Source organism: Fistularia commersonii, chromosome 4 (assembly GCF_037954325.1).
Source record: "Fistularia commersonii isolate RoL2024-O1a breed Wild chromosome 4, RoL_Fcom_v1.0, whole genome shotgun sequence".
Taxonomy (NCBI): domain Eukaryota; kingdom Metazoa; phylum Chordata; class Actinopteri; order Syngnathiformes; family Fistulariidae; genus Fistularia; species Fistularia commersonii.
Window position 1 is genome coordinate 5,952,102 of NC_141287.1, and position 15,868 is coordinate 5,967,969.

The 15,868-nt window shown below is 41.5% G+C and overlaps 1 protein-coding gene across 2 annotated transcripts in view; it reads left to right on the forward strand.

Moving 5' to 3' along the window:
* The first annotated feature begins 8,399 nt into the window (after positions 1-8,399).
* maoa (monoamine oxidase a) overlaps positions 8,400-15,868 on the forward strand; it is a 33,964-nt gene continuing 26,495 nt past the window's right edge. For both annotated transcript variants that reach the window (XM_086144877.1, XM_086144878.1), the window contains exon 1: positions 8,400-8,593. In XM_086144877.1, the coding sequence (XP_086001003.1) occupies positions 8,482-8,593 (112 nt within the window). In that variant the 5' untranslated portion in view covers positions 8,400-8,481. The remainder of the gene's footprint in view (positions 8,594-15,868) is intronic.

Here is a 15,868-nt window from a genome sequence, read left to right on the forward strand (position 1 = left end):
GGCTAGCGCTGTTGCCTTCATTCGAATAGGGACTGTGGTGACACTTCTAGTTGCTGCTCTCTGTTCAACAACCCACTATTCAAATTTGTCCTCTAACTGTAGCCATCTTGCTTTTTTCCCTCGCAAACTCTGTTACTCTTATTCTACCGGAGAGAGTGGAGTTGGCAGCTGCTTCCCGTAGTTGTGAGACCTCTTGCAGCTCAATATTGATCCATATATAAGGCACACTGGATTATAAGCCGCACTGGATTATAAGGCGCACTGTCAGTTTTTGAGAAGATTAGAGGCTTTTAGGTGCGCCTTATAGTGCGGAAATGACGGTAATTATGTTGGAAAACCAGTGTGACAGGATAAAAGAGGAGCAAGATAATGGCTGTGACTCTCGCTGAGAAGCATGAAGGAGCTTCAGATGCTCTCACTGAATGAAAAATCTGAATTATCATTTGAAGAAAGATACATTTCATTTCTGTCCTCTTAGGGCTGGCGAGCGCCTGCTTTGTACCGTAACCTTCCACGCCGGGAGCTGTAGCCATCACACTTTTAGTCAAATCACAACCACCCAGCATTTTGATCCATATGGTTGAAATGTAACCCAAAATGGCTGACCCAAATCGTGAACACACGGAAGCCCCCCGGCAATGTCACGACCTCTAACTTGCTTTGAAGCAGGAGGGGTTGGATCGACCTGTCGGCATTTACCTGGGAAACCAGCCCAGGAAAATATGAACAGGATGACCTGCGCCGCCAAAGCGCTCGGAAAAATCCGGACCGCTCGTTGATGTCGGGCCTGTTGTGAAAAGTGTGCCGCGTCTGTCACGGACAAGCGTGCCAACGATGCATCTCGTAAACTGTGTTAAATGCACTTTGCACTTTTAAACGCATGTAATTGAGGAAGAGCAATCGTCTTTGGCAGCGAAGATTCCTGGTTCGCTCCCTCGACGCTGGTGGACGGCAGCCTACTGCTCATTGTTCATCCATGATGGGCTAATTGCAAGAGAATGAACTTCCCCATGAGGGATTAAGAAAGGTAACTTATTATTATTATAAAAAAAAAAAAAGGGAGTACAGTGTAGCAACGTGGGTGTTTTTTCTTCCTTTCAACTGAATGACTACCTTTGGAGGTTTTGATCACCAAAAAACAACAACCGGTGCTTCCGAAGGTTGCAAGACCCCCGGAAATGAATCCCAACTTTCTCTTAAGTGTGCTCTCACAACTTTTTTCATCCACCGTATGTAGTGGACGTGCAGGTCAGAACTTAATGCAGGGTGACTTTCTGCTAGATGGTATTATTAAACAGATATTTTTAGGACTTTTTAAATGGGATTCAAATGGAGGGCAGGCTTCGAGCCAACTGTCAGGACATTTGTCAAGGTCATAATTAATTCATTCATTCAAGATATGTACCACTTATCCTACGGGGTGCATATCCTGTCTGTCATTGGACAAGAGGCGAGATTCACCCTGAACCACACGGCCAAATATGGAGACGTACAACCATTCGTTCTGTCATTCATACATCTGGGCAATTTCGAATAAACCCTCTGCCTGTTTTTGGACTGTGGGAGGAAACCAGAGAACCTGGAGGAAACCTACGCAGACACAGGGACCACATGCAAACTAAAACACAGAAAGGCGAACCGAGGACCTTCTTGCTTTGGGGTGGAAGTGTTAACCCCCCCAAAGCGACAAAAAAATATATATGAACATCATAGAAGTGATTAGGTTTTAAACCAGGGGTGGGCAAACTACGGCCCGCGGGCCACATCCTGCCCGTTGGTCTTTTTAATCCGGCCCGCCAAAGATTGGTACGGAAATCATACTTAATGTGAATGATTGAATGAGTGGATCAGTGAATGTTGGAGTTCAAACAGGAGATTATTTCATTTTTGGAGCTACTTATTTAATTTTTGGAGAATTTTTCTGAGCTGAATGACAAAGATTAGTTTTGCTGTGGACCTGCTGACACACTTGAATGAGCTGGATGTTAAGCTACAAGGGAAAAACTGGTTTGTGCATGAAATGCAAGCAAACGTCAGAGCCTTTAAAACCAAGCTCGTTTTATTTTCAAAACAAATGTCAGACGAGTCTGACATGTACGGTTAACAAATGCGTTTGTTTTTTTTTGTTTTTTTTGTTTGTTTTTAAATGTATCGTATCTCGTGGTGACCCGGCCCGTCTGTCAAATTTTAAAAGTCAATCAGGCCTCTGACACAATGCGACCAAAAAGTTTGCCCCCCCCGGTTTAAACCACTCCTGATGTTTGTTTATTTTTATTGACAGTTTCTATCTTGGATGGATTCTTCTTGGAGGTATCAGTGTGGGATCACTCTGGGATTTGTTGAGGACTCAAAATCTTCAGTTTCAGACCCACGATCCATTTGAGTCCTGAATTTCCCTCACTTAGATAAGTGTGTACGTCTCCGTCTCATCCTTTGGCTAATGAATTTTTCGCTGGAGCGTATGGGTCATCTCCATGAGCACAGTGCTACGGTCACCTTTACTTTATTGTAAAATGTGTATTTTAACAGCTCTCTGCATACGTAGCACTAAATCTGAGTGGTAAGGTGTTTAGAATAATAATGAAATTTTGAATAATATAATAAAAAAAGCTTTATGATCTTATCATCTTTCTGTGAAAAACAAAGAAGGGACGGCTTTTAATCTTAGGATCTAAAAACGTGGGCGCGCAGCGCGCCCTCAGTAAGACCTCAGTAACCGGATGGAAATATTTTTTTAATACGCTTTGGTGCGTCACCAAAGAAATCGACTGATTGCTTCCACAGGCTTTTTTTTTTTTTTTTTTTATCAAAGTGGATTTTTAAAAAATATGTTTCTTAAAGCTATGAAAGGAACTTTTATTTTTTTATTATTTTTATGTGTGTGCTATTGACCTTTATTTAACCGGTCAAAAAAAAAAAAAAAAAAACCTACAGATCAGGATCCCTTTCGCAAGGGTGATCCGGCCATGAGGTCATCACCACATGTCCTAAAAACATTTTTTACAGAAGTAACTTTACAATTTACACACAACAATAAAAGCAACACTTCGTTTTTAAATGCTTCAAGATCTAATGCTGTGTGTCCCTCAAGAAAGAGATAACTCCAAGTGGAATAGCCTCAGAGAACTTCAAATCAGCATATTCCATATGGAAGGGGCAGCAAAGCTGAAAGCTCGCTTTCCTAATTCTTTCCATAATTTTCCGTGGAACAGAAAAAAATAACAGTTTTAAATGAACGCAAGGCATGAGCGGCTGCACCTTTTCTGCAACGAGACAACACAAATGATATCGGGCTTACACCTGAATATTTTCACGATCGCAGCCCAAAAATGTCGGAAGGAAACTTTAGGAGTTTGACCGGCTTCCATCATCTCGATCCTTGAGTATAAGGTGGTAAACGGAGCGCTCGTAGATCAGTCTTTTCCTAGACTTGGGTTTATGACAATATCAAACATGTTTGCTATGGTCGCAAGTCTTTCTGTCTTAACGGTGACGTAACGCATTCGACAATGTGGTAGAAAAACAATCATCAGAGCGATATTGGCGGCAGAGGTTGTATCGATGAACAAAAAGGACGTCTCGATCAATCTCTGGAGAGGATGGCGGAGCTGCGGACAGAACAGCCCAGCTTGAACGATGTCGACTATCATGACCGACTGGAGAGGGAAAAAGCAACGGAGGGAAATAGCGGAGACTCGACAAATACCCACCGAAAACATCGCACGGTGGGAAAGAATCTAATTGTGGTCTTGTAAAATAATGACGATGTAATATCGACTAAAACTAGGCAGAGGCTGAAACTCATAAACTTGTCTTTAGATGTGAGCCGATGTGAGGTGATAATTTTCCACGTCTTTTTCAAATCTTTTCAAAGTTTTCAGACGCGTGAGGTAGCCGAAGACGGAATCAAATATAAATAAGTTTCATACATTTTCGGTCAGCTCAGATCAATCTCATGTAAAATTCTTTAAACGTTATTTTGCTGTAAATGGCAAAGAAATGAGTACTGGGCCAGACTGGCAGGCGCTCTGGGGCTCTTTGCTGCTCCCTAGTGGAGACTTGCTGCACACACACACACACACACACACACACACACACACACACACACACACACACACACACACACACACACACATACATACACCTGCAGGTGGATTTACTGTACATCCAGATCTCATTAGAGATTTCTGAGCAAGAAGGTTGATGATAGAGAAGAACAAGAAGAGGAGGAATGTCTCCTGCCTCTGAGTCTTGGGCACACACACACACACACACACACACACACACACACACACACAAAAACAATACAACTTGTTCTTGTGTTTCTCTGCAGCCCCTCTTTCAAACTTCACCTCCCACTCATCGTCATGGTGACAATCACACCCCCACTTCCATTCCCACCCCGGTAATTTATGTGTACAAGTTATATTTTTCTGGCAGCCGCCCTGTTTCTGTGCACCTGCTCCCCGAAGAGCTTTTCTGAGGAGACTGAATAAATCCCTTATTTATTGAAACCATGTAAAGGTTTAAAATAAAGTAAATGCGCTATTTCCTTAATGAAAGACTTGTTGATGAGTTCATTAGGATTACTTAATCTTGTTGTGAACATTTGTTGATTTGTGTTTTGTTTGCCAAACCAAATTAGACACCGGAGAGATCGGGCTATTATGTCTCATATGCGAAGAGATTTGAACGGCTGTAAAATAATTAAAAAGCAATCTATAATTGATTTGAATAAAGGTAAAAATGCAGCATGACTAGCACATTATACCAATTTCACATGAGATCAATGAAGATATAATGTAGAATCACATGCCCAGGTTTAATCCCACGGATCTGTTAATCTATCATATCCTTCATGAGCGATAGGAAAATCCCTCAAAATGCTGACATGCCGTGCTGGAATGTCTCAAGTTATTACTGATTTACAATCTCAGCGTGAACAGAGTTACACAGAATCACCGCCGTGTTGTGTGTGTGAACCCCCTTTGTCACTGGATATGATGCACATTTTATCAGATTAACTCATAGGTGACCGAGGGCATAAGAGCATTAATATGTGTCAACAAAATAATATGATGCGTACGTGAAGAGAAGTACTTCCTACTAACATTAACTAACAGTTAATTAGCAAATAACGGACCTCCGTTCGACAAACCAGAATAGAATAGAATATTCCTTTTATTATTCCACTCACAGCAGAAAGTGGACAGTGCAAGAAACGATATTAAAATGGGAAAAATAAGAATTAACAATAAACGGTGTTAACAATATATATAAACAGGTAGGGCTTATATTGCACCTAAACAATATGACAATATATTGACGTTATAAACATTTGCAAAATAATCTGCCTCTATGTTCACACACGCAGATGCTTCTTTAATGGCAGCGAAAACCAATGACGGCAGTTCCAAAAAAAATCTTCTACTTTCATGATTCAAAATTTGTCTCCATAATTCTCAGCATTCTGTCAAAAAACAAAGATGCAAGTTTTTGTGTTTTGTTTTTTTTTTTTTTAAGCACTTGATATTTAGGCATCGCATCCACCACTACCGCAATTTGCAGTAAGAAGCAACATCTAGGAAGATTAAGGAGCAAAAAAAAACATATTTACAACATGCATTTAAGTAGTAAAGACTTTTAATATCACGGCATAAATATTTGACATTTTAGCAAGCACAGTTTATAATCTCACTCAAACACCGTTAGCTATTTGTTAAGTGTTTTGCACATATGGATCACTAATAGTTGTTCATAAATAATACTGTCTTAACTCATTTAATAGTGTCTTTCAAATCATTGTAATCCCAAATCATGATTGTGTTTACCTGTTCTAGCAACACATTAGTTGATGAGGACTAGACACGTTAGCTGAGTGTTATCATATAGATATATATGATATATACATAATGTATGTATACATATAAAACATTATATGGGGCGCCTGGGGACTGAGGAACTCTTTCCATCTGCTGCTATCGGACTGTTTTCCCTCAAATTTGTCAATTTGCACTGTGCAATTAGCGCACGTCAAATTTGCACAACCATTGCCGACCATGACACTGCGGAGAAAATGAGATACTCAGATATATATTGTTTACATCCCTGCAGAGTTTATTGTTGTACTGTATGCATCACATTCTGTCTTGCGTGCAATTTATTTTGCTCATTTTCATCTTATTTTTGCTCATTTCTCTTTCTTCATTTCACCTCTTTGGGTGACACCTGAGTCACAAAATAAGACAGGATGACCTCTATCGCTGATCAGAGTCTCGTGGAAATGTGCGGACATCCAAGAGAGAGAGAAAATAAACGTCTTGCTGAAGATGCCACAGTGAAGCTAAACTCAGAGATTTATCTAGGAACTTCTCTGTCCTGCTTTAATAATAATTTATCCTTTATTAATCCCTCGTGGGGAAATTCCTTCTCTACAATTAATCCATTATGGATGAGCAGTGGGCTGCCGTCCACCTGCACCAGGGGAGCGGCTAAGGTTTCAGCGTCTTGCTCAACAACACTTCGACACGTTAAGAGGAGCCGGGAATCAAACCAGGAATGTTCGGTTCAAAAAAAGATCGGCCCAAATTTCGGGACTGTGCGACCTCAACTTCACTTGTATCCCACACGGTACTCTATTCGTGATGACGAGAATTTTTCCAACACAAATGGTTGTTTTGTGACGCATTATTAATGTGCTTGGCAATCATGAATGTGCCTTTTTGTGAATTTAACATATTTACTGTTTTCCTGGATTGTTTTTTTACCAACACTGTTTTTTTCCATCGTTTATTTTTCCTTCCTTCTCCAACCTTCTCCTCTGTGGTGCTCTGGTTCCAGACTGGGATGTGCAAGCGTGGGAGTTTAGTAGCTTACTCCAAAAACGAGATCAAATAAGGATTAGGATTAACCGCAGTTGTGGTCAGATTAACCAACAAGAGGGGGGGGGGCATGGGCTCCATTTAACGTCCCTCGAAATTAATCTAACGTTCTCACATTTGCCATTCCGAGCGTCGAAGAGAGTCGAAACCGGCTTGCCGGACGAAACAGTCACCTTCTCTCTTTGAAAAACTTAAATAAAAACACTGAAATAAAAAAAATTAAAAAAAAACACAAAACTGCATCCAGACCAGGAAGCCTTCGAGTGTCTTATCCTGAGCTGGATGTTTTTGCATTTCTCTTTAAATAAGAAAAATATTTATTTCCTCGTCAGTCCGTAATAAATAGAATAAATCCATAAATAGAAATGTGCAGGATGTATCATGTAGCAGCAGCAGACTGTGGCACCACCCGGCGGTGCAAAGATCAGCCCATGTCTAGACTATTTGCCAGATGAGTAACCACAAGAGGGCAACAGAAAGTAAAAGATGCTGATGTTCATTTTTTTTTTTTTTTTTTTTTATTTTCCCAAGAATGAAATTGAAAAATCCTGTCTCCTATGTGGACTTTAAGTCTAAGCTGTGGCTGTAACTTCACACAGGGCTAAAAACAGGGAAATAGACACACTTTAATAATTTGGTTGGCTTTAAAAATTCAAAATTCAACTCATACAAGGATCAACACACATTTTGAACTATTTTAAGATGAAGAGCAGCCACTTAATGTAAGACTAAAATGTAAATTTCTAAAACACAAATATCGTTGTATTGGTTTGCTGCTTTGTGTACAATAAAATAACTCAATGTTGTTTTGAAACTGAACAAAACTGTACAGTTTGTAAATGGTTAATATTAATATAAAGTGAATTTGTAAAATGGAGTCACTGCGTAGGCATGTGTATAAGTGCGAACTTAAAAAAGAAAAAAAAAAATACAATCAACAGGTTGACCTTGTTGCTTCAAGGTACGTTAAGTTATTTACTTCACTTGTTTTTTTTTAACTTAAGTGTAACTCTCACACCTCTTGGTGAAAACATTGCATGGTTTGGAAGAAATGCTGAAAGAATCCGGTTGGAGTCTCCTAAACGGTGACCTTGTGAAATTCAGAGTGTTTGTAAAGTCTCAGTCTCAGACGAGGCTGCGACTAAAAACTAAATATTTGTCTCGATATGTGAGCAGGTGTGAGATGATAATTTTCCACCGGCCTTTTCCAAATCTTTTCAAAGTAAATCCTTCTCAATTTAAGTAAATGAGTAAATAGTTCAGATTAAGTCATTGTATTTCAATTAATATACTTTTTTGTGACATTTCTATTTGCTGCTGTGCCAAGTGATTTTTTTTTTTTTATGTAAAATAAGAGCACAAAAAATAAGCTTGTGCACTGCTGTGAGGAAATATCCCTGCAGGTAGAGCCACCCCTGCACCCTCCTCCCCGTCCTACTCCTCCTAATCCCGGCTCTGACACAAAAGCAGCGCCGCTTTACTACCAGTGGGCGGAGTCCACGGGGGACAGTTGGGGGGAGGAGTTGGAGGAAGGGGATGGAGGGAGAAGGAGGAGGAAGGAATAGGGAGGAGGAGGGCCAGCCTGCCGCTTTTAATACAGATGCGCGGCGCCGTGCGCTCTGCGTTCAGCGGCGGCACCGGAGCGGACGGCGGCACCATGACGGCACCCAGCGGCACCTACGATGTCATCGTGGTCGGCGGAGGAATATCGGGTAGGTGGATCGTCAGGGGGGTGGGGAAGGGGGATTGTTAAAAAAAAAAAAAATAATAATAATATCAAACTTCCTGCTCTGCGCAGAGGAGGATGTGCTTCATCCGACGAATGATGCGCGTTGTTATAGGAGACGAGACAACTGTTGCGCAAAAGCCACGGACAGCTTTGCTCCTGTTCGCTACTTTTATTCGTGTGAATGCACCGCTATCCCTTCTCCTGCCCCTGCTCGTACCCCAACCCCCACCCCGGCCTTTCTTGTGTTTTTTTTTTTTTTTTTTTTCCGCCGGGCTGCAGCTTCCTCCGCCCGCCGCCGCCGCCGCCGCCGCCGCCCGCCTGTTGAGTAACAGCCAATCATCCAGAGTATACTTTCTCTTACACAAGAGCAGGAGGAAAGGGGTCTTGCAACTTATCATTGTGGAGGTTTGAAATGTGCATCTCTTTCCCCTGCTGGTACTGGAGCCCAGTTTGGTCATCATCATCTGCCATCCAGCCTGTGAGAAGGTTCCCGGTCCTGAGTGTGGGTCCACCTGTAAAGGTGGCTTGGGGGTCTGGGAGGGGGAAGGGGGCTTCCTCCCACTTATGTGAGGTAACACCGGCCTCAAGACGGATGCGTTCAAAGAGGATGTCCAGAGCGATGGACTGTGACGCTTCCGCCCTCCCCGAGCAGCAGGGGTTCCAATCCCGCGTCTGCATCCGCGTTGCAAGACCGATGTTGGCGCTTTTAGGGCCAGCTAGAAGGCCCCCGGTTCGATTCCGGCAGGGGGGCCTTTTTCCCGTGCGGAGTTTGCACGGTGTCAGCGTGGGGTTTTCGCCGATTCATCGGAAACCCTACGTCGCCCAGATGTGGGAATAATTGTATTTCCGCCGCAAAGTCGCTACTCATGTAGACTTTTGACCCTTCTTAGGCGTGAGCAGTCGGGCTTTTGGGACGTGCAAGCCTAGAAGGCTGCAGCTTCCGTCCACTGACAGCCGAAGATTGAGATCAGCGTCGGTACGAATACCAGTCAAGCTGGTAAACAAAAGTTAATGAAATAACCCGAGCTGCCCCCCCCGACCCCCGCGGCTCCGCCTCCCTTCACTCGTGTCACATTAGGATCTTGTAATCACACTGTTTGTTTCATCCGCTGCCGTTTACCCGCTCGCAATCAGATCCACATATTCCAATCGCCGTCCAATCCAGGAGCAGAAACCTAGAGGAGACGGATTTGCCTCTTTTTTTTTTTTTTTGCCTGCAAATGCAAATGTCATTTTAGCGGTGACCTGGGAGGAACCAGCCAGCACTTTATGAGAAAACATTAAACACTTGTGACAGCCTGTTATCAAACTGGCAGCAGAGAGGAGGAGGGGGTTTGAGGGTGGGGAGGGCGGCAGAAACTGGGAATCGCTTCCTCCTGTTCTTTGTCAGCGGCTGTGAATGTGTGAAATCTAATCATTCAAACTGAAATAACAAAAATAATAAGAGGACAAGGGCAGGGAAACTGTGTGACAGGGAGTAAATTTGGGAACTTGGGGTGATCGTGAAAATAGAAACGAGACGAGAGTTGTCAAAAACACGCCGAGTGCAGGAGTTCTTCCGTCTCCGGAATCGACTCGCCGCGGCGACCGAACGTCAAGCGGACAGGAGAAGGCCGATGCTTTTAGCGTGACGGCTCCGTCGTCCCCCAGCAAAGAGCAGCTCTTGAAATATGTCAGCTAAGTTCAATGGCTGTAAAATTGCAGAAATAGGGTGAACCACCTGTCCATCATTGTGCGCTACAGTCGGTGAATTGACCAATGTCCTGAGCGCGCGGTGCAATATTTTCCTTTCCTTACTCTTTTCTGAGAAAAAAAATTCACTCCCGATATTCTGAACGCTCCTCATCGGTAGTTGTCGCAAATTTTCCGGCAGCTTCTTCACTCCGGGCCGAGCGAGACGAGGCTCTCCTCGGCTCACGGTCTTTTTTATTTTTTTTTTAAATGTGGTAATGCCACTGAAAACCTCGCGAAATAATCCAAAATTAATGTGTTTATAATGCAAAAAAATGCAAAAAAAAAAAAAGATGTCCCGGCCTGTTTTTTATTTGTTACATTTTAATGACTTTGTTGGCATCTGAGCCAAGATGATCTTGTTATTTGGCAGTAACTAAGTAAAGGTCGGATCAGTTAGTTCAGTTACGTCTGACAGTTTATGAATATTCAGACTAGGGTGAAAAATAAGATATGGGACTGTTTCTGGAGCCACAACTGTGGTGAAATTTGTCGTCACTGAACATGGCAGTCATCTGTTTATCCGTCAGCCTCCAAATGAATGACTCACAGGACAGCGTTGGTTACTGATGTTTTATTTCTTCAAATGTTCACACATTTTTCTACCACTTTTCTAGTTCTGCACCTTTATTACACGGTAATAAAGTGTGAGTAACTGAGGAGATGAGGGCAGGTACTCTAAAGGAACATTTTGGATTTTCAGTCAAATGATTCACAATCATATTATGACATTTGTGTCCCCAAACTGTCAGGCAACTTCTTATCAATCAAGTGAACTGAAGATTCTTTCCTTTTCCCGTCCAAATCTGGATCTGGTGCAGATGTCTGGTGTCTCCACACTGAGAACAAGAAGAGGAGAATGAAAGATCTCCTTGTCTCCTCTGTGTCTGGCTCTCTGGATCAATACAGATCCTTTTAGAGGCCTGTTTCAAGTGTGCCTCTTGTCACTCGGCTGCTATCGGCTCTCGTGTTTATTATTTCCCGGACGATATTTTGATGCGATTGAGCCGAAGGTTTTTCGGGTCACGTTCAACCGATCGTTACGGTTGCGGCTCGACGCCCGCGGCGTGATGGAGATGAGACCCGAGGAGACGAGACCCTTCGGGTAACCACGTTCCTCGGTTGCCGCAGGTGCACGCGGGCCCTCATCGGTAGCCCGGTACGATTAGGCGAGTGGGAACGTTGGGGATTTTAACGACGGCAGGAACAATCGACGGGTCGTGACGACATCATTTGGAGACAAGAGAACGAGAAGGAGCATCTTGGTTCCATCGACAAGGACTCCTCCGACTGCTATTAGTTGTAAACAAACAGCGCGGCGTGTCATGCTGAGTGCAGGGATTCAGTTGCCAAAATTGCAAATTCATATAAAACCAGCCACATGGGTCCAGTTTTCATTAGCCTGATATGCAGAGAAGCTTGAAACCTACAGAATACAGCTGAGTCAAACACATAGTGACTGTTGAAATATAGTATATTTTATTATTAATTATTTTAATTCAATTATTATTTTTAATGAAATAGTCACACCTTGTCATGACGTACATATAGAATTATTTCGTATTTATATTGTCATGCTGTGTTATTAGAGTTGTACACATCGCAGTCACTTTTGCTAAAAAACTTCAATGTATTTAAAAAAAAACAAATAACTATCCATGGCAATTATTAGCAATGCTGACATTGTTATATATTTTGTATTCATTCAAATCAGGAAAGAAGTGTGGTTTACATCGTCATGTAAAAATAATATATTTCCTAGCTTATAAGACATATTGGCATTCAACCTTAGCCTGTAACATTTAAGAATTCATGCACCAGTTACACCCAAGGTGGTAAAGTACATTTTTCATAGTTGGTTTGTTTGTTTTATAAAAAAATAGTAATTTTCATGTTTGTTATTTTCAAACATGGGAGTAGCAACTGTTGCAAGCTACAATGCTACTAACTAGAATGTTACCATCTGAGGACATTAGAATACTCTGTAACACACACACACACGCGCGCACACACACACACACACACACACACACACACACACACACACACACACACACACACACACACACACATCCGCAAGGAGATTACATATTCAGAATTTAATATTTCATGAAACTGACCCTTTTGTTTCTGCGCTATGACATAATTTTGGCAAAATTACTTAATGCCCAAATTTAATTGACTGATTTAATTATTGCGTCAGCGCGGTGGCGCAGAGGTTAGCGCTTCGACCTCACAGGACCAAGGACACGCTTTGCTTCGGACAGGGGAGATCTCAGGAGAGTGAAACTGTCAGCAGGAAGCGTTATAGTCAGTGTGGTGGGACGTTGGATGCTTCAAGGTCAGCAAAAAGCACCCTGAGTCAGTTCCTTTGTGGAATTTGCATGTTCTCCCTGTGTCTGCGTTGGTTTTCTTCGGGTTTTCGGTTTCTTTCCGCAGTCCAGAAACATGCAGCCAGTTAAATTAGGAAAAATTGCCCCCTATGAGAAAGAATTGAACTCATTTGACTTGAGATATCAAAAGAAACTCAAATAAATAATATTAACAAAGCCTCAATCTTTTTACTCATTAACACATTTAGACTGATGTTAATCTGGGTATCTATTGTGCGTTTGTAAAATCAAGTTAACAAGTGACCTATTAGGTACTACACATGTCAGTTTGAATGAATGAAACTGAACTCTCAGCTATTCTACACTTTGTAATTTACATACATTTTATATCACACATCTTATGGATAAATAAGCTGTGAAACTACTAGGACTACAATATTGAACAAATACAAACATGCAAACGTCAAATCTCAAAAACGCAAAACAGCCTCTGTCTTTTTTGCTATTTTAAAACAAAGGCTGATTGCTGGTGGTTGAGGGGAGAGTTTCAGCTCGAACAGTAGGAGACAGAATTATTTTTAACACACACACACACACACACACACACACACACACACACAAAGACACACATTGTATACAAATGCAGTTTGTTCCTGCCAAGTGGCTCTGTCTTAACAATTACTGTTGTCAAGGAAACTGCCTGTCCCTATTACTTTTTCCATTATAGAGCGGTTGAGAAAGAGTGCGTGCACCCGTGCACGGGTGCTCTGCACAAAAGTACCAGAAAATATTCCTCTGACTCTCTAGTACCAGGTTTAAAAACAAACCCTACAGGTTTTTTTTTTTTTTCTTGTTTTGTTTTTATTAATTTTTTTAAAAACCGTCTTCATACGGACTCCTCTACCATGAATAAACATGCACACGTCGGCTGTACCTTCTCTTCTCTTTTCAAACATCTCAGACACCATACAATTAGGTCAAGCAGCGCCTCAGGTGATGTGGTGGAGAGAAGCAGTGGGGGCAGGTGGGCGGGGATGTGGAGGAAATAGTCAAAAGAGCAACGGAGAAACGGGAAGATGAAAACATCAGGGGAATTGGAAAATCGAATTCATCCTTGTAATTACGCCGGCGTTTCATCCTCTTTATCTATTCATGTTGTGTAGTATTAGCATCAAACACGGTATATAATATAGTAAACTGTCTTTTACATTTGATTTGATAGAAGAGCCCAAAACAGGTGGAAGCATATAATGATCATAATTCAAATGAGTAGCAGTAATCCTTTTTCATTTTCAGAATGTAGCTGCATATTTTGACTCAAAAATGAAAGGAGTAACACGCTATCCAAAAAGCGTTCTCATTTTCTTCTTCCAGAAGGCTCATTCTGTGACTTAATCCAAATTAAAAAGCAAAAGATTTAATTTTCAAAACAAACCGCGGCAAATTTCCCTCAGGAATATCAAATTTTAAAATTTAAATGCATTAACCGAAATGCTTATTCATTTTCAGAATGTGGCTGTATATTTTGACATGTAAATTTTATGAGTAATCAGTAATCCAAACTGCATTTTTTTCTTCTCTAGGTTGCATATTTTATGACAAAATTAAAAAGAAAATGAAAAAGAACACCGCTTGCCCATCCTCATGTCCCGCCTTGCAAAAAAAAAAATTGGATTAGCAATAAATGCGAGATGGATTAGCAATCCCGAGTGGCACAGAAGAGTGACATCAAAAGCCAGCCCTCTTAGTGGCTTGTTAGAATAGAATACGGCTCACACTTTTGTTTACATGGTAGCTGATCGCTGTTAGCATGATATTCCCCAACGCTGTCACGCAAATCTAACAATTATGGAACCAGATTTAATTGCTGACCGTTTCTGAATCAGATATCCGTGATAAGCTTGAGCAGATTATAGAGAGCTTGGCTTAATATTCTGCCATTATCACTAAACCCCCCCAAACCTCCTTGAAAAGGCCTTCAATTACATTGTGTAATAGGCAAATTGTCATATCGTCAAATGGCAATAATCTCGTTTTTAATTGAGCCGCGTTCCCTATCAAGCAATTGACAAATTTTCCGGTTTGCCAGACAACAGGATGAGTAGGAAACATCCATCGGTCACCTCCAAGCCGCTGCTCTGCTTAAATTCTGATTTTTGAACTACAACATCATCTGACAAAATAGATTACCATGCACATAATGAAAGGATAACAAGGAGACCGTTTCTTCTGGCTCCAACCTGTTTCGTATCAGAGGCTGTGATTGACTTACACGACGGCACATCCTTATTCGTTTGATTTCACATGAAATATCTGTTTGCATACATTTATACTGTCAAACTGTACTGACTGAATGTGAGTATAGATAATGAATCAGTGATGATTCCATCACATGGTCACTATAGTCATGCATTCGCAGCACACAGGTTATTCTTTTTTTTTTTCTCTGTCAGTAAACAGTTCCTGGGCATATCTTGTCCATTTCGCCCTCCCCTATCTCTGCATGTGTCCCTACTACTGTTGCTCCTCGACACATTTAAGTATAAATTCAAAAAGAAAATCAATTTTGATGCAGTATTTGGGGCAGAATGTGCACGTGAACACTAGTGATGCTACATGGCTAAGCAACTCTCCTCGCCCCTTTGGAAAGTGCACTCCTCCCAGTGCTTTTATTATGAAAAACCATTTATTTCGCCACGCTACAAATCCCACCCACAAGCATGCCAGGTTACAATGACAGAAATGTTTATCATGTTGAAAACTTGACGCTAAACTACTTTGATCAAATTAAAAAAAAAAAAAATCAAATGAAATATTGTAACTATGTAAATACATTTGGTTTGAAGTTTTGAAGTCATTAAAATAAACTCACATAGTGCAATACACATCTGACAACAGCATGTACTAAATGATTTCAGTTGTTCAAGTAAGATTTGGCCCCTGCCTGTACATTTTTGAGAATTAATGGTCCATTCTTGGAAAGAGTTTTAGACCACAGAAATGCAGATGTGATCCACGGAGGGGGGGGAGAACTGTTCATTCAGTAAGTCTTTGTGCAAAAGTGAAATTTCAACTGTGCCTGCAAAGTCTTGGGCTCTAAGCCATGCCCTTGCAGTGTGTGTGTGTGTGTGTGTGTGTGTGCGTGTGTGTGCGTGTGCGTGTGTGTGTGTGTGTTGATTGAGAGAGGAGGCTAC